This window comes from Notothenia rossii (assembly GCF_949606895.1).
Source record: "Notothenia rossii genome assembly, chromosome: 8".
Lineage (NCBI taxonomy): Eukaryota > Metazoa > Chordata > Actinopteri > Perciformes > Nototheniidae > Notothenia > Notothenia rossii.
The window spans coordinates 53843547-53862729 of NC_136906.1; the positions used below are offsets into that span (position 1 = coordinate 53843547).

The 19183-nt window shown below is 42.4% G+C and overlaps 1 protein-coding gene and 1 long non-coding RNA gene across 3 annotated transcripts; one reads left to right on the top strand and one right to left on the bottom strand.

Annotated features, from left to right (window-relative positions):
- Positions 1 to 1481: 1481 nt before the first annotated feature.
- Positions 1482 to 6279, bottom strand: LOC307016217 (zinc finger BED domain-containing protein 5-like; the record flags this gene model as incomplete). The annotated part of the gene is made up of 2 exons (XM_079645260.1): positions 1482 to 1487; positions 4645 to 6279. 2 exons carry the CDS (start codon positions 6277 to 6279, stop codon positions 1482 to 1484), a joined length of 1641 nt encoding a protein of 546 aa, XP_079501386.1.
- Positions 6280 to 7637: 1358 nt separating this feature from the next.
- On the top strand, positions 7638 to 18924 carry LOC307015794. Of its 2 annotated transcripts, XR_013801649.1 has the most exons (4): positions 7638 to 8024; positions 11157 to 11249; positions 13247 to 13526; positions 14029 to 18924. It is a non-coding gene; the product is annotated as an uncharacterized lncRNA (long non-coding RNA). The 2 variants fall into 2 exon arrangements; XR_013801648.1 differs by having other exon boundaries at positions 13247 to 18924.
- The last annotated feature ends 259 nt before the right edge of the window (positions 18925 to 19183 follow it).

Sequence of the window (19183 nt, forward strand, 5' to 3'; positions counted from 1 at the left end):
TTATTGTAGTTGTAAGTGCACTGCCTCGCGGCCTGTAGCACCGTCCTTGATGGAGCCTATGTGTGGGCTGGACCTGTATTTTACAGGAAAGGAGTGAGCAGAGAGTAGAGTAGTTGTCGATTCTTGTTCTGTTTTCTGTGAATATCTGCCTCACCCTCTCAGACTTTGAGTTGTGCGCGGTACTAAAGAGACTTGTTACCATGGAAACCAAACAATGGTGTAGCTGTATTAAAGTCCGAGTGGAAACAGTCGTGTGTAAATCAGATTTTGTCAGAAATCGGGAGAAATGCGGGAGAAATATGAGCCCGGGAGGAAACCGGGAAAATCGGGAGGGTTGACAAGTATGTCCCCGAGGCGTGCAGTTGTGACGCTCCTAGGCTCCTTCAGCTTCATAAAGGGACGCAAATAGCTTTCAACTGATTGCAATGTATTCCCATCTGCGGGGGGATTTGATGCTCATGGAAGCACGGCATTTGTTTGTGTCGGCTGCCCTTAAAGGCAATGTGAGCGTCCATTCCCATTGGATAACGGAGAATTGTACACCCGGAAGTAAGTATTCCCCTTACTGACGATTGATTTGACAGTGATATCCATACTTGTCAACACTCCCGATTTTCGCGGGAGACTCCCGATTTCATTGCCCTCTCCCGGTTTCCTCCCAGGGTCATATTTCTCCCGCATTTCTCCGAACCCCCCCCCCCATTTCACATTTTGAAATGCTCCCGATGTTTGAGGTCTAAAGGTTGGCAAGTATGGCGTCCCGGCTGTTCCCCAGAGTTTGCCGCTTGGCTCTGCCTCACCTCAGAATGTGTCACCCACATAAACTGGCTGGAAAGCGGGCCCTAAGCGCATAACTGTTACCATCTCACTGTAGGTCACCAATGTAATGTTTGTAGATCCCTTTATTAAATGTATCCTCGCCATCCATAGTCTCTAAATAACTTATTTAACGTATATATCCTCCTGGGACCCAGCCCATTGAAAATGTCCACTGTAGAGGACATTTTGTTAACATGCCTCTCCTTTGACTCTTTTGAGCTACTCTATCAATCCCTGATGTACTGTACAGAGGACATCCTGGTCTTTCCAGTGATATGTCATTGGTTAAAATTGCATGCTGGGAAGTTCCTCTTTCTTTTCATCCAAAATGGCTGGCATACCAAAAACAAAATGTCATAGAATCAGGAGGAGAAGTCAAATATTGTTGAATAATTGTAATTTTTACCATGAAAATCATACATGTTCTTGTTTATTAACATGTGAGGAACTATATAATTTGTTCTGAAAGCAATTAAATAATTCAAGTTTTCAAATAACAGCCCTTTTATAAATGTCCATTCTAGTGGACGTCAGGACCATCTTCACGGACTTTATGACTCAATATTGTTGCAGGAGACGGAACTGAAGCAGACATTTTCTGTACCAGATAGTTAAGGGAGATTCAGATTTTGAGCTCTCAGATGATGACAGAGATGAGGATTTCACACCTGGGATAGAAGAGGGTCAAGAAGAAGGGGGGAAAGATGCAGGAGGCTCCATGAGCGCACAGATACAGACAGAGAGACAGATAGGGACGAGCTGGAAAGACATGGCCGTCTGTGGGCCAAGAGTAGCACGTATGTCTTATTGTGGTTTTTATTTTAAGTGGAGCCATAAAAAATGAGAATTGCCTCAGGAATGCAAGCTTTGTTTCTATGAGCATGGTCAAATGGAGACCACATCCATACAACTAGTCAAGATGACCCTGCAGCCCGTGCCGACTGGAGTCAATGAGGTACTTTTCCCACTACATTGACTACAAAGTCTTTGAAGATCTGGAAAGATTCAACAAAAACCAAACTAGTTTTTTAGAATAACACCAAATTCCAAATAAACAGCAATGTTCAGATCAATTACTTATTCATGGTTTAAATAAAGGTGAATGTATTATTGTATTAATATCACTCTATAACCATAATACGTTACATAGTCTATCTGTTAATTTTGGCTGTCTTTTCAAACTAATATGGTCCCGACGTCCTCTACAGTGGACATACTGTAACATTTAAAAATAAAATAAAATAAAAAAAGTCTAAATTGCAAGATGTTTTTTTAAACTCTAAATAGGTAGGAAATCACAAAAAAAAGGAAATTGGATGACACTTTTTTTCCTCGGGTCCCAGGAGGATATGATATTTAGGCTCGCTGGTCTCAATGAAAAAAGCAGCAGGAGAGGCAGCCATAACCTCTGCCGCACTGAAGGGGGCGCACGTGAGCCCACAGGTTCTTGTTGCTACTGTTATTCTACGCAGAGACGGTAGACACAAACAACAAACTAGACTTTTGAAACTACAGGAAGATAAGGAGGACTTTTACAACAAACTAATAGAGATTGTTGTCCAGAAGGAGAGCATGGACTTAATCTTCAATTCAAGGTAAGACCACAATTGTAATGAAAATGGGATCTTACTAAGAAAGAAGAATCCAATATTTAGATTTTGGGTATCCTTTTGTTGAACGGTCTGTTTAAAATGAATCGAAGCATCAGAATTAAAAAGCTTTTGAAAATAACCGAATATTTTTGATTAAGGTCAAAATATAATATTTGTAAATCTGACTCTGAAAGAGTCAGTGCCTCACCAGCCATGAACCTCACCGCACGTCACTGTGAGACACTGTAGGTGAAGGATGCTTCAGGAAAAGACCAAACACTGGATGTCTTTCAGTCGCCAACATGTGTTATGGAGACACTGATACTAACGGGGAAATCCTGTAGGACTCAAATGCCTCGTCTCTGTTCCCTTAAACTAATTTGGGAGTGATTACCCATCAGCACCGGGGGTGCAGAGGAAAGACAGAGGACTGTTTGTATGATGGGATCACAGACGCAAACGGTGTCTGCCAAAAGTGGAGTCCAGTGTCTATGGAGTGTCATTTTTATTTGTTATAGTTTGGGAAGATTGAAAATCGGTAGGGAAAGCCAGCTAAGTCGGTAGGCGGTAGAAACATGTCAAAAGCGGTAGACTACCGCCCAAATCGGTAGGGTTGGCAGGTATGAATTATCGTAATTGGTCGAGTAGGGAAGAAATAATCAAACTGTGGGATAAATTCTTAAGGAATACCATTAGAAATTAAAAGAGATATGCAGACCAAAAAGCCATCTAGGCTTTTGCAAAGTAAAGCACAACATGGTGACGGATGTCTTCAGAGCAGTGGGGATGTAACATTGATCCATCCCAGAATAACAGGTGCCGTGTTAAAGTCCTCCCTGCCTGACGGTCAATTTCCCTCCAATTTTCACTTGTGCACTGCCCTGTTATGTGGCTCCAGACACATGTGGTGTATAATTACTGGTGAACTTCTGAATGTTCTTCCTCTCTCTTCTGGAAATGTGCAGAGGACGTGTCGATTACTCAACAGGCTTTAAATCAGAGCCTCTGTCTGAAGTGAATAATTGGATCTAAAGTCTCTAATTACAGAGAAATGCAACCCGGTATCACGGCAAGACGTGAACATGTGACGATTTACCATTCTGGGAGACGAGAAGATGTCACGATTTCGTCCCTTCAAATGTGACAGTTACACGGTATTGTTAACATGGCCCAACCAGTAGAGAAATACCCGGAAGTACCAAGCAAATGCTCTACCACGACTATTGGTCGGTTGTTATTGTCAAAATTAAATATTTTTAATGAATGCCCCCAGCTGGTCGACACCTCTTTTAGCAGACTAGGCCAGGGGTTCCCAAACTTTTCCATGCCAAGGCCCCCCAAAAATCATTAGCTTCTGGCCGGGGACCCCCTTTGCAAACCCACCAACAATGCTACAAAATATGTCACACATCAACTTTAAGAACGTTTTTGTTACTTTTATTCTCTATTCAATACTGTAATTATTACATTTGTTTAGCATGAGAATAATATTAACAATATGTTTTCAACACAGAATAAGATTTGTATGGCAGGGCATCTTTGTTCCACCACAATGTTTTTCTTATTATAGACACTATGTTGCAATACATTTTACCCTACAGAAAATATATTTACATATGCAAGAGTTTTTTTTTTTTGTCTTTCTTGCATTATGTCTTCAAAAGTTTTCAGTCAAAAAAGAAAAAAAATCTATTAAACTGACTTGGTTCTGTAAGTTCAACACTATATTCCCACTGAATAACAAACCTTTCAACAAACTGTTGATGATACAAAAACAGAAAAAAGAAACCAAACCTCTCTTTTGTGTGTGTGTGTGTGTGTGTGTGTGTGTGTGTGTGTGTGTGTGTGTGTGTGTGTGTGTGTGTGTGTGTGTTTGTGTTTGTGTGTGTGTGTGTGTGTGTGTGTGTGTGTGTGTGTGTGTGTGTGTGTGTGTGTGTGTGTGTGTGTGTGTGTGTGTGTGTGTGTGTGTGTGTGTGTGTGTGTGTGTTGGAAGTGACAGACAGTGATCACACTAGTGGGAGGGATGGGCTTGGTGGCTCCTACACAGTCTGTCAAGCCTGGGCTTAATGTCTGTCAGTGCCATACGCATGTCATTGTCCACATGTAGACGTGCTCTATGTTTAGTTTTGAGTACCTTTAAAGTTGAAAAGCCAGACTCACACAAGTAAGTTGTTGCAAAAGGGAGAAGGCATTTCAGTGCCCTGTCAGCCAAGGTGGGATAGTCCTTTCTTACATGTAGCCAGTAGTTAGACAGGGGAAGAGCCTCAAAGTTTAGTTTTAAATCCCCTGAGTTTGTCATCTCAATCAGCTCCTCCTGTGACTTTATGTCCAAACTAGAACCGACACCGGGGGAAAAGGGGTTCCTAACCCAGTTTAAATGTGTGTTTTCAAGGTCAGGGAAATAGTCTTTAAAATATCCTTGGAGGTGCTCCAGGTGGGACTGGATCATTGGAGAGATGGAGCCCAAATCATCACATGACAGCAGCTCCTGGTGAAGTAGTGGGAACATCTCTGTGACTCCCTCCTGGAGCTTGTTTGACCACAGCATAATCTTTTTGGAAAAAGCACGCACTTTGTCTTGCACCTGCAGTATGTACGTGTCACGTCCTTGCATGCTTTGGTTCAGTACATTTAGATGCAGAAAAATGTCTGACATGTATGCAAGTTTGCGGATCCAGGTTGCATCAGTGAACCGCTCTGCTAGCTGAAGCTTTTCAGAAGAGAGGAACTCTCCAACCTCCCTCCGCAGCTCATAGACACGGTTCAAAACTGCGCCCCGTGACAGCCAGCGCACGTTTGAGTGAAGCAGCAGCCCCTCAAAACGGGCGCCCATCTCATTACAAAGCAGGGTAAACAGTCTGTGTTTCAAGGGGCGGGCTTTAATAAAATTCACCACTTGTACAACCTCCTGTAGTACCTGATTCAACTCGTTATCCATCCTTTTTGCGACAAGTGCCTCACGGTGGAGCATGCAGTGTGTGGCGACTACATGCGGGGCTTTCTGCTTAATGAGAGCGGTCACTCCACTGATCTTGCCGGTCATTGCCGCGGCTCCGTCCGAACACACCCCCACACAGCGGGCCCAGTTCAATCCGTTAGACTCGATGTAATCGTCCAAAACTTGAAAAATATCTTTCCCAGTGGTTCTTCTTTCAAGTGCTTTACAAAACAGTATTTCCTCGACAAATCTCTCCTGGGAAATAAATCGAATGTACACAAGCAGTTGGGCCTCATTCGATATGTCTGTGCTCTCATCTAGTTGAAGAGCGAAGTACTCGCTGGCTCTCACCTGCTCCAAAAGCTGAGCAGATACGTCCTGCGCCATGTCACCAATCCGTCGGCTGACGGTGTTGTCCGAGAGTGGGACAGCGTCAATTTTTTTAGCAGCATCCTCGCCAAGCAATTCTCGGACAATGTCTTTGGTAGCTGGAAAAAGCAAATCCTCTCCGATTGTGTGAGTTTTTTTTGCACGAGCAATGTGGTATGAAGCTAAAAATGATGCCTTCAGGGCCCGCTCGGGAACGGTAGCTTGCTGTGTGAATGCAGCAGATTGCCTGGCCAAATGCTCCTCTTTACGTCTGAAGAAGTCTGCCGTTTTTTCGGCCTCTGCCGGATGTTTTTGCATCAAGTGACGCTGAAGTTTCGAAGGTTTTAAACACTCGTTTGAGAGGGTCTCCAGACAGAGCACACACTTCGGGCAATCATGGCCATTTTTCTGTATGGCTGTAAAGCCATACTTAATGTACGCTGCCTCGTACCTTCTGATTTTAATTGGCCAGGAGTTCTTAGGTTTTTTTGCAGCAGTGTCCTCCACAGCAGGGCTGTTGGTCGGTTCCGTTGACCTGTTCTTTGTCAAAAACCTGTCCATTTTGAGCTAGCTAGCTTGCTCGCTTGACGAGCAAAGCAGCTTGATAAATGGCGCAAACCGCCAGGTCTAAACATGACGTCATGGCGTCGTGAACGATGTTTTGACTGGTAGGCAATCAGAAAGATGACTATGGCAAATTATATGTTCCATTATTATAAATTATATTTTATAATTATGATTTTTTTTTAAAAATCAGATTTAAAATATTTATTAAAAAATAATTAGAATTTTTTTTTTTTGTCTTTCCTTTTTTTTTCTTATCTTCCCTCCAATTTTCTGAGGCCCCCCTAGCGCCCCCTGGCGGCCCCCCAGGGGGCCGCGGCCCCCACTTTGAAAACCACTGGACTAGGCTACATTAATTAATTAAATCAATGTTAATCCATTTGTGTGGTAGTGGAATTATTACCGGACGTGACGTGCGATTGGGTAGCAACTGTTATTGTCAAAATTAACTATTTTTTATTTATTTTTGAATAGTCACACTCGATTTCCCCAATTTTCTTGTTTTCCCAGCTGGTTGACACCTCTTTTAGCAGCAACAAAGGCTCCATTCATGTATTAAATCAATGTTAATCCATTTGTGTGGTTGTGGAATTACAGGACGTGACGTGCGATCGCGTAGCAATTGAACTCCGTGAAAATAAACACCACCCGAGCCCGAGCTCCTCCAACAGTGCAACATAATATAAATAGGACAAAAGACAAAATAAGACAATTAGAAAAAGATAAATAAAAAATAGTGCAAAATGCACCACTATTCAAATGATGAAACGATTTTTTTTTTTTGCCCCAGCTGTTCGACTAAATCGATGTTAATCCATTTATGTGGTTTTGGAATTACTGTACGTGACAATGTGCGATCGTGTAAGTGAACACCGTGCTATGCGATTACTATCAGTATGACAGTAGCGAGCTGTCAGGGCCCTCTAGGCCCTCTCTGAGGGCCTAAGATATTCTAAAAGAAATGTTTACAAAATATTTTAGTTATATTTTTCACTAGTTTTATCTAAATAACTTGATTTAATTACTTGTATTTAAAATAACATTTCCAAATAAATAAATCCTTAAAATCTGCCTGTTCAGTTTCTGTTTGAATGTGTAGGGTTAAATGAAAGAAGCTCCTTTAGCCCTCTCTGCAAGTTACTGTGAAGATAGGAGCTGATTGGTGGTCCTGCTGTAAATTCACAGAGCAACTCAACGAGAGAGTAATGTCAAATGACAGTACAATTGACCAATCATATCTTCCCTCTAAATGGGTGGGCTTTATTTTCGTGGACTTCATGACAAGTTCCGTCCGCTGTGAAGTTTATGCATGTGTATAAAGTGGTGCAGTGACGCATCCTAAAACCCGGAAGTAAGCTGCGCTCGGGTTCCCTCGACAAAAAAGCAATGGGATTTTGGAAAATAGCTCGAAATAAGGTCTGTGGAAAACGAACCTGTTAGATAAATGCACGTTTTGTTCAGCCGGATGAAAACCACATGTCTACCCTACTTTTATTATTTCAAATCATAAATCTAATGGATAGATTTATGATCGATAGATTTATGATTAGCATAAGTTCGTTCATGATGGCTCATGTCAGTGATAGTGATGACATCGTTGCGAAATTATTAACCGAGTCATTTTCAAGATTGAGTTACAATGATAAACTGGAGTGGCAAAGGATCAGCTGCATGACCCGCAAGTGCTTCATCCAAAAGGACAGGAGGATGGACTTTGTGTTTAAGTGATTTGATCATCAAAGGTAGGCCTAAGAAGGGGCGGATCTAGACAAATATTCATGGGGTGGCAAGAGGGTGGCAGGAGAATTTCAGGGGTGGCATCCCCTGGCAGAAGTATATTCTGATTTAATCGCAGTCATATCAATCAATGTTAACTTGGAAAGCCACAATATTGATATTTTAACTCAATAACATTAGGTGACATTATTGTGGCACATCAGTAAAGCCTTAAATATAAATATATAAGGTGGCACACGTCATTTAATGAATTTTAACTGAATGAGTTGGTTTAACTCTTAGACCAGCAGGGGTACCAAATATGCAGACTTCTGCAATAAATAAATTAATTGACTGTCTCATCGATGTGTGTCTGTATGAATATGATAATATTAACAATCATATTATTCCTATCAGCTATCAATCACTGTTATGATTCACATATTCAGTGTTATTATTAAATAAACTATATTTTTTGGAGGAGTTAATGATGAACGTTCCTCAAGATGCTTGCTCACCCTCCTTCAAATTTGAAAGACCAGTAATTACTATCATAATTCAAAAGAATCAAAGGAACAGTTCAGCGCCCCACAACTTCATTGCAAACAGTTACAAACTTGACTTTACATCAGAAAGAACAAACATTAAAGAAATGACTAACTGCACCAGTTAGGGTTAAAAAAACGTGTATTCAGCTAAAACATACATCGCTGCAGTTATTATCCAGGTGGAATGCCCGTACCTATTGGCCTAGTTAAATCAAAGTGTTTTGTTTTTTTTGGCTGGGCAGTGAAGTTTTACACACCGTCTTATTTGACTTTCTCTGGACTTCAAACTGTTTTTTGGGGTCAGACCACAAAGAAGAAACATGTATTTATGTAAGGTCATCATCTTAACAGTTTATTATTCTCATCAACTCATCCGTGAGCAGAGCATCATGTTGGCATGCCTATAACAGCTGAATGTGGCGATTAACATCTTGATCAGCAAAACGCCACAGAAACGTATTAAGATTTAAAGCTATGGTGCGTTTTGATTCAATGCTGAGTACAGCCAAACTTGACAGGCTCTTCTCTGTCATAGTAGACCGCAAACAGTTGCGGCGCCAGAGTATTTGTGTTGGGTAATCTATGGTAGGGCTAACCCATACAGTGGTGGGGCTCAAGTCAGTATTTACAATGTAATTACATACAGGCTCGCCTTGACAGTGAAACGCCACGCGTGAGGTTTATATTATTTCCCTGTCTCAATCCAAATTGAACTGTATGAAATTAAAAGGAACATTTGTCTTGTAGTAAATAAAAAGGGCGACCTGGAGCCAATCCTGCAAATTCCACACAGGTGAAAGAGTTGAAAACCCAACCCCTGCAGGGGGGTCTGGGGGGATTTTCCCCCAGGAGATTTTTTGAAATACTAACATCAAATACACATTCTGGTGCTCTCTTAAGAAGAAAAATAAATAAATATATATTACTACACGACGTATTTAAAAAAATGAATGTCATTTTAGTTTTTTGTTACTTTGTTCTGAAAGCTGAACCTGCTGCTCCTCACAGAGAGGAGAGGCAAGAGGCTGTGTGAATGACTTTACATTGTGGATAAGGGTGGATAGCCCCTATTGTTCTGTGTCAAAATGAAAGACAGCCCACACACCTATCAATCATCAAACCGTGGGGTCTTATAGTTGTAACGATGTATATCGAGATGTACTACAGCAAAAGTATTCTCCGTCGGGACTTCCTGCAACAACACCACGCCGTTATCCTGATTCTGATTGGCCAGAAGACATTATCAAAGATGTTCTATTGAGAAGACGATCACTATGTGACAAAAGTTTTCAAAACTGTTTCTAGTCTTCAGTATTTCCAGACAAGTGTCTACTGAAATCAATCTTCATTGCTGTCTGTGAAATTTACTCCGCACGAGTTGGCAGACTTTATTTTGCTTACTTTGACATCATTTTTCATGGTGGGGCTAAGCCATTTATTGGTCTGGCTGTAGCCTACCCCAGCCATACCCTGACCGCAAATACCTCATTCCTTCTGTCTACTTGTATCCGAAATGCTTCTCGTTTTGCGCTGTCCTCCCGTTCAAATATAATCGCCGCCAATCATATTTCCAAGCTTGCGCCAGGGGGGGGGGGGGGGGGGGGGGGGTTACAATGCTGCATTTACTTGCACTCGGACATTAGAGGTTTTCTCTCATAAATGTCCGATGAGCCACAACTTTGGCAGCTTGGGTGGCAAGGCATTTTTCTGAGGTGGCAGCTGCCACCCCGTGCCACCCCGTAGAACCGCCACTGGGCCTAAGTCATTTTCAATGTGGGCCGCCGTGCCAACTTAATTCATTTGTAATTGTTACTTGGCTGTGGGTGCCCTGTCATGATAGGTGTTTATATAAATGGTGTTGTTTTGTGTGGTAGAGGGTCGCTGTCATTGATGCGTTTTGCACCCCGGACCGCTATTTTGATATTCCGCTGAAGTTTACGCTGTGACGTAATATCTCTTCTTTTTATTTATTTTTTCGAGGGAAGGGGGGGTCAGAGGGCCTAGTATTCGCTTATTCGTTATTCTCGCGTCCAGGAGAGAAGCTTTAAAATTAAGGAGACCAATGGAGTCTCTGAGAAGGTTCAAATGGGTACTTTAATTAAAATGGCGCGGTAATGTTACAAGCAGAAGATGGTTCAGAGAGAAGGAGAGAAAAGCTGCAGCCTCCTCTCGCAGTCGCGGCCGTCCAGAAAGAGACTCCAAAAGGCTCCGTCACCTCACTATCTCATTTGGCTCCTCCTCTTCAATTGGCTCCTCCTCTTCAATGGCGTAATCTTCCACCCTCCTTTCACCAATGTCCGATATAGCACATAACAGAGGATTTTGACATTGTACATTCAATACATAACTAAACACGTCTTGTATCCTCCTTATCTCGTTCATGACTTTTCATTTAATACATTTTAACGGCTGCAACCCTTACTTTTCCTAAAACCTGAAGTCAAGCTACTGTTGGTATTTCGGAGATCCTTTCCGGAATAACATTTCAAAATAAACTTTAACCACAGGCGTAAGCGAACCGGAAGTATTTTCACAATAAAACGGTTATAAAAGTACTGGTGTTTAATCTATCTTATATCATCAAATATTGATTTTAATTTCTAACACTAGGTATAAAAGTCACGGCTCGCCACTGCCGTATGATGACCATGAACGCACCGGACATCGGCTACAACTTCCTTTCTGTCTGACTTCGCCAAGCAGGTAAGGTGCTGCACCGCATGCGTCCAACATTTTAATGTTTATTGCAAGCAGAGATGGGGTCGTTACTAAAAAAAAGTAATATATTACATATTACTTTTTAAAAAACTAATGTATTACACTATTTCGTTACTCTCTACATAAAGTAACTCGTTACTTTACTCGTTACTTTACTCGCAGGGCCGGCCCGCCCCTCTCTGCAGGCAGATCAAGCAGACTGCGGCGCACCTACAGTGTAAGCGCGCCACAGTTTTGCCTCTGCGAGACTCCACTTGCAACCCCAATTACTATTGCAGTAAAGAAGACATAACACAAGTCTTTCTTTGTATATGCTCTTTAATAAAATAGGCTACCAGCCTACCACAACAAGCTACAGTAACAGTCTGTGAAACATAAAGACACTAATTAATTAAACCAGTTCAAGATGTATTATTCTTATTCTTATCATTCTTTATGAGCGCAGTAACGGTAAGGTATCTAATTACTTATTTATTTAGTATTCCATAACTTAGTAGATGGTCAAACTAAAATGGTAGAGACATGGCAGGAATCCTACAATGAAGCGGGACATTGAACTGTTCACCCGTGAGAGGGCAATCAAGAAAAGAGAGCGAGCGGCCCCGTTGAGGGAGTTTACAGATGAAAAGACACAGAAAGACAGAAGCACAAAAACAACAAGTAGGCTATATTTAGGTGTTTTTTTGTAAATAACCGACGGTATCAAGAGGAAGTAAAGTACCCTGGTTTGTCCCTTATACCCTAACTGCCATGAGACAACTCAAAATCAAGTTTCCAAAATCCGACACTGAGGTGGTCTTAACGCACCGGCAGATTACAGCGCAGACAAAGTGTGTTTGCCGCAGCGAGACGCTACAATACTAATTGTGGGCTTATCATGTTGATTCGACCACAACAGAAAAAACTAAAAACAAACTCTCGCTCTCTCAAGAGGGGCAGGTCAGCCAAAAAGCCAAACGGGCCATTGCCCGGGCAACATTAGCCCGTACCTGTGCACGTCCCTACAGCAGTGGATAACAGCTTCTGGCCTGGACACAGATTGCACCTCACCGTCGCATTCCTGTCTATTCTTCGGACGAACTCAAAATAATGGGCATACCTTGCTTCACCCCTCGAAAAACGCGTTACACTACTCTGTTACCGACAAAAGTAATATTATTACAGTAACGCGTTACTTTGTAACCTGTTACACCCAACTCTGATTGCAAGGTAATCAGTTGTAATCATATTTGTTTTAAAGCACAAGCTAGCTAAACTCCTATTATCTTTACTTGGCTAGCTAACAACTAACCGTATTGACCCGAGATGTATCTCCGGTCAATAGAGTGGTGCAGTGACGAGTCCCAAAAACCCGGGAGTGAGTTAGCATTTTATCACAACCGGGTCCCTCCTCTCAGAGTCAATATCCACATTTCTACCCTACTTTTATAATTTTCTAATCATAATGTAATCGCCAGAAGCAAAATGCTAACGTTATGCCATAAACAAACTACAGACGAGTAGGCCTACAGCAGGGTCGCACGACTTCAACGTCACGCCAACTTTACGCAACTCAGCTGTTAAATTGAAATAAATAAATAGCTCTGAAATAAATAGCAATACATTGATAGTGAGCTAATTACCTTTAGAAGTACACAAAAAAATAACTGCTAACTATGTAAATGCTGTGTTGGAAAAAGAGTTAATGTAAGAAAATGTTGAGTTAAATACTTTTGGCACTGTATACAAATCATGGAAAAATGCCTATTGAGCCTGTCATGCTTGCATACACATGACAACTATCTACAGACTGTTACTGCACGCTGATTGTTGTGGTCCTATTTAGGACAAAACGTTCAGAGCTGTCCTTGAGTTCCAGTCCGCCCCTGATTGATTAGTGCTTTAACTAGTAATTTACTCCAATGTTATAGCTTGTTAATGATATGTGACATTGTAAATTGTCATGCATTCAAAAGTGTTAACTGTATTTTTTCCTTCAACAGATTCCAAACTTCCAAAGCAAAACGCTAGTGGAGTACTTCATTACCACAGAGCGTGAACGTTGTGATCAGCTTTTTTAGCGCAGTTCTCCAGTGAAGGGGGGGAGTCTCCCTCCGCAGCCGGTTGGCGTAGTTTTGGCACAATTACGTTGTACAGACCGACGTTAACAGCAGCCCGTCTACGCACACGGAGACCGACTCTGTCGTCCGGTGATCTAACCGCCTTCTGGAAAAGCTTCACAAGTACGTCGGTACGCAAATGTGCTTTGTGACACAAGTGACGGTAAGCATTTCAGATTGGTGCCGCGCATGCGTACCTGCGTACCAGTTATGTGCACCCCTGATTAGAGTACTGCTATAATTCTAGATTATATTATAATTGAAATTATATATAGGATTACAACAGTATAATATCGTTTTGTCAAATTCAAGATTGTGCTTTTACACTGCAATGTCATGGTCAAGCTTGTAAGATAGTAGAAGTTGTGTAACCTTACTTTCGAGTACGTATTTTACCGCTGAATTTTAGCTTTGCTTTGAAATTGTAGTAAAACTAAGTAAGGGGCCATTATTGCATTGATACTAAATTAATTTACTCAAATTAAATAAAAATGCAAGTGTTTTTATTCTATTCTAAACAGGATACCGATTTTTTGTAGCTTCAAGGGGAGAGACTTACAGTGACGGACTAGACAAAAGGAAAATGAGTCAATATTTGTATTTGATTGCATTCTGAATTTGAAACCCAGTTTTCAATGACCTTTTATTATCTTTATCTCCAAAAGAATGCCAGGACCAGGTTCCACTTCGAGGCAATGCTGGAGCTGCTGCATGTCACTGAATGTGGCATGCAAAACTTGCAAATTCTGCAAGGCGGTTCAGCCCCGCAAACTGCGCCTTAGCAAACAAATTGACAAGTTTGATAGGAAAGAAAACACATGGGTCCAGGCACAAAAAAAGAACAAAACTTCATCCCACCTGAGGGATCAAGCTGCATTGTTGGTATGTGATGGACTTTTTTTTGTTGGCCTGCATGCATAATTAATAACAGCCGTGGAATGGAAAAAATATTTACATTTGATACAGAAATGTAATATCTGATCATAATTAGGTAATACAAATCTGCTCCTCAAAGCCCTGGGTAGAATTGGGCTTTGAGCTGGTGCACATGATGCAAATGTCATGATCTGCATGAACTGTGTGCCCCAAAGAAAATGTGACTATATGTGCATTCAAGTTTTAAAGCACTGTCTCTGTGTCAGAACACAGCTAAATACATTTGCACTATTTAATCATTTATCCAATTCAACCTACATTCAAAATAGACATTTTCATCAGTGTGTCTGCTCCCTGTCAATACAACTACTGTAGACACAGGGATTTCAATCAGGAGAGACGTGATGAATGAAATACATGTTTATTAAAGGGACACGTCATATGAATGAAATAGTGATCGACAGATTATAACGAGTGAATGAAATGGTGTTAGGCGATTAGGCCCCGGTTTGCAGGATGATCATGCAGGAGGGGAAAAACCGCTCCGGTGAAACACCACAGGGTCTAGACACTGGGGGTGGTGATAAGTAGTTCGATTCGGTGTGAAGGGAGAGCGTTTTAGCTTGGCCCTGTATGAGGAGGCAGGAGGCGAAGGGGTGGAGGAGGGTTGCGCGTTGTCACCTGAAATGACAGCTGACGGAGAGGGAAGAGCAGATTTAAAGAGATTAGCGGGTGCAATGATAGGTTTGTGAAAATGGGGGGAAGTGATTGGTTAGCTGGGGAGTGACGCCCCCGATCACTTATTGAGAGAGGAGAGAGTATTGAAATGATGTGTAACAGGCAGAGGATATTGGTCTTCCTGATTGAACTTGCGCTAAGCTTCATTTCAATCAGGAGAGACGTTATGTATGAAATACATGTTTATTACCGGGACACGTCATATGAATGAAATAGTGATTGACAGATTATAACGACTGAATGAAATGGTGTTTGGCAATTAGGCCCCGGTTTGCAGGATGATCATTCAGGAGGGGAAAAACCGCTCAGATGTCACCCCCAAAAGAAGTGAAGTATGTTAAACGTAACGCAAACCCACTGGCCACAACCTGCACTTGCAGGGTTAAACATAACGCAGACCCACTGGCCGCAACCTGCACTCGCAGGGTTAAACATAACGCAGACCCGGAGGTCACAACCTGACATGCAGGGTTAAACAGAACACAGTGACACGTATACATGCTGACGTGCTATAAGACCACCACATGCATAAATACCAGGTTAGGGTTTGAGAGACATTTGGATAGCCAGCACGGCACTGATGTCCGGGCGAATGTAGGATGTGAAGGCAGGGGAGGACCACCGTCCGAGTTGTTGCAGGGATGAGGATGAGACACCTTGATTAGCAGCAGAGGTAGCTGCGCCTATCCTGATTGAATACCCCGAGAATAATTGGGGTGATAAGCCGGATTTAATGAGAGCTTGCTTTAAATAATGATTGAACCGGCGTTGAGTTAAGGGAATATTCCCTGGAATAAAGTGAGAGAGGGAATCAGCCACTGTGTTGAGGTGACCGGGGACGTGAAGAGCTGAAATGAGGAAGTTGTGGGTAATGGAGGACCACGTGATACTTCTCGTGAACGGCATGATGTCGCGGCACGGGGAGCGAGCTTTGTTAATAAACCCGACCACTGATTGGTTGTCACGGAGCACCGAGATGCGTTTCCGTAGCCAGAGGTGGCCCCGCACGTGGCAGGCAATAGCGATCGGGAAGATCTCGTGCAGGGCGGAGGATGAGGCATGATTTGGGAATGAGGGAGGCCATGGGCCTGCGAAACACTATCCTTGAAAGAAACCCCCAAAACCCACGGATGGGGCAGCATCCGTGAAGAACCTCATTGATTCAGAGGAGTACACGAGGTCGTCGTAAAAGAAGATGATGCCGTTCCAGTGAGCGAGCAGAAGAAACCAGCATCGTAGGTCTGAGCGGCGGCCTTCGTTTAAGAACGCACGGTCGTGGAGTTTTTTTTTCTTTTTTTTTCAACGAAGGTCACGGAGGGAGAAGAAGGAACCCCTACCCTGAAGCCTTGGGAGAGCCCTGGCAGGAGATAGCCTACGAAAACGGGATCTGGGTGAGTAGAAAGCGCAGCTGCTAAGTGTGTTATGTTAATGGGGGTAGAGGGGTGATGTTTTTCCACCACGTGGTTTCTGGTGCGGGAATTTGACGCGGCTGCGCCTGGGGCAGACGGACTTTGGATGAGCATCCTTGCAGAGACTGCAAATATGAAGGAATGTACAATAAGGGTGAACGCAAACATTCTCATTAAAGCCATAACAAATCCTGTCATCTTGCCTATTCTGCACCTAACCGCTTTGTCTATTATTCCCAGAATACGACGTGGGGAAAACTCTAGACCCGGAGAGAGGCACTGATGGGCAGAAAGGGGAGGTGTGGCCCTGCGCCCCGCAGCTAATGCACGAGGCGGCTTGTTGCCCGCCGGTAGCCATCACGAGCAGCTCGGTGTCCAGCACGGACCAGTCCAGGCGAGTGTTGCAATGAGCTAAGTGAAGCGCTGCTTTGCTAGAAAAACTCTTATTGTAGTAGTAGAATGTGGATTTCCCGTATTTGAGATGACGATCGCCAAACTCGATTCTTCTTTCAGGGTAAACAGAACATAGGACATCGCGGAAGATGCCAAAAGCCCAGACATTCAAACAGTCAAACTAGTACTGAGTCCAACAGTGTCAGTTCTATTAAGAACTTATGGTAAAACATATTTTTATCGCAAATATAGCACAAAAACATGCATTATTTTACTCTTGTACTAGCGTCAGTGCCGCTTCTCAGTCGATTACCGTAAAGGCGCGATTAATCGCGCACTCAAAAATGAAGAGCTGCTGATTTGACCAAGCAAATGCGAGAGACGGCTGAGTTGACTGCAGTGTTCCACTGCACTCGACAGCACTGAGCACTACATCGAGATTAAGGTTAAACACATTTATTTCATTTGGGAACACACACATATACCTATGGAGTTGGCCAGATGTGTGTAAATTACTGTTCATGGTCATTTGAAAACAAATGCCGGTGTCGGACATACACAAACACACCGAACACACACACAGAGCGGAACTGAGCACAGCACAAACACACACGTCATGCGCCCTGTGGACCGGACATCTCCTTCATAAAACGAGTAATAGGGGGAATAATCGGGCAGTTCGATGTTTGTAGAGGTGTGTGTGTGTGTCGAAGTGTCTGTGGCTATAACAAAGCAGCCTGCAGTCGCTCTTTAGCTGTCTAATGATGGTAAACACAGCGAAGGCTGTGTGTAAAAGGCACAGCTCCACTTCCTACTTGGCGAACCTGTAACTTTCTTGTGTGCACGAGAACGTATCTCTTGCGCACGAGAAAGTATATCGTGATGAGCAAAACCATCTCACTTGACCCAGGTGGTTTCCACGGAACGGACAAAACATGTTTAACGACCATAAACACACTCGTACCGTCCATAGGTACCGGCGGTCTATCCGCCAAAACAAACTTAAGTTTGTGTCAATCACTTGCACGTCACTTCTGGTATGATGGGCATTCACTTTCCGGTTTGATTCTCTAGTTTGTTAAAGTGTTACGGCAAATGTTAAAGTGTTTCGGAAAATGTTAAAGTGTCTCTAGCTTTGTAAAAGTGTTTCGCATCTTGTTAATTTGTTTTTGTTAATGTTAAATCGTTTTTTCTTTGGTAAAAGTGTTTTGCTAATGTAATTTTGTTTTATAAAATGTACATTTGTGATTGTGTATGTGTACATTTGTGAGAAAATCCTGAGCACAACCACGGCAGAATATTAGTGTCAAAAGTCACGTGACTTTTGACACTAATACAGTAATATTGCATGACGTGAGAAGAAAAGGTTTTGTACTTGTAAAATATATGCTGAATTTGTCTCTGAAACATGATTTATTAAAAAAATGTAATGTGTTTGTTAGATACATTTTTTAATTGCAAAACTAAATGCATTAGTTTGTAGATGGTGTTTTGTATTTGCACACCACACTGTGTTTGTTAGTGAATCACAAGGCATTTGTAAAACTTGTTTAGTTTGTTTGTTTATGGAGTTATGGCAGGAAATTAGCTCCATATTCCCAGCAATACAATTTGCTCCTCGGAGGCTGTGAGCCAAGGGCACCGGTGTAGTTGAATGTAAAGAGGCAGACAAACGCTTTCCCTGGCTGCGACCAGCTTCACCAAATCAATTTCTCCACCACTGTCAGCCATTGTGGGTTGAAAAAACTGCTTTAAAATCTAAACACAAATAATTTACCTTGTACAGCTAAGGATGCTGCAGATGCTGTTTGCTAACAGGTAGCTACCGGTAGCTGCTGCTACACACGCTAATATTTACTAACTCGGACAATCCAATCAAAGGACGCAAAAATACTGACATCATTGTACTCCTGTTAGATGGCCCTGGTGTCAACAACTTGAAGTGTGATTGGTCAATGCAACCGTTTCATTGCCATTTGTTTTAATCTACAAGCGCTGCTGCACTGCTGATTCTGATCCTGCTGGAAGTAGCCATCAGAAGATGATTACACTGTGGTCATAAAGGGATGGACATGGAAAGCAACAATACTCAGGTAGGAGTGTATGTCCCATAATTTGTGGAATCGTGTTTAAGTACATTTTAAATTGGACGGGTTCGTTTCCGTTCCACGTGGTATCTGGTTCATCATGTGATTGCAGCCTTCACTTCATCCCATGATCATGAGCTTGAGAAAAGGATCTCCAGTGAAAGGTGTTGTACTGATCAATCAGGTGGAGAAAAAAACATCTCTCCTCTGACTTTAGTACACCACAGGAATGTTCTAACCACAGAACATTTTAATTACTCAACCAGTAAGAAATTACCCAGCAGACCTCAACTGTATGGACTGTATGGCTGCATGAT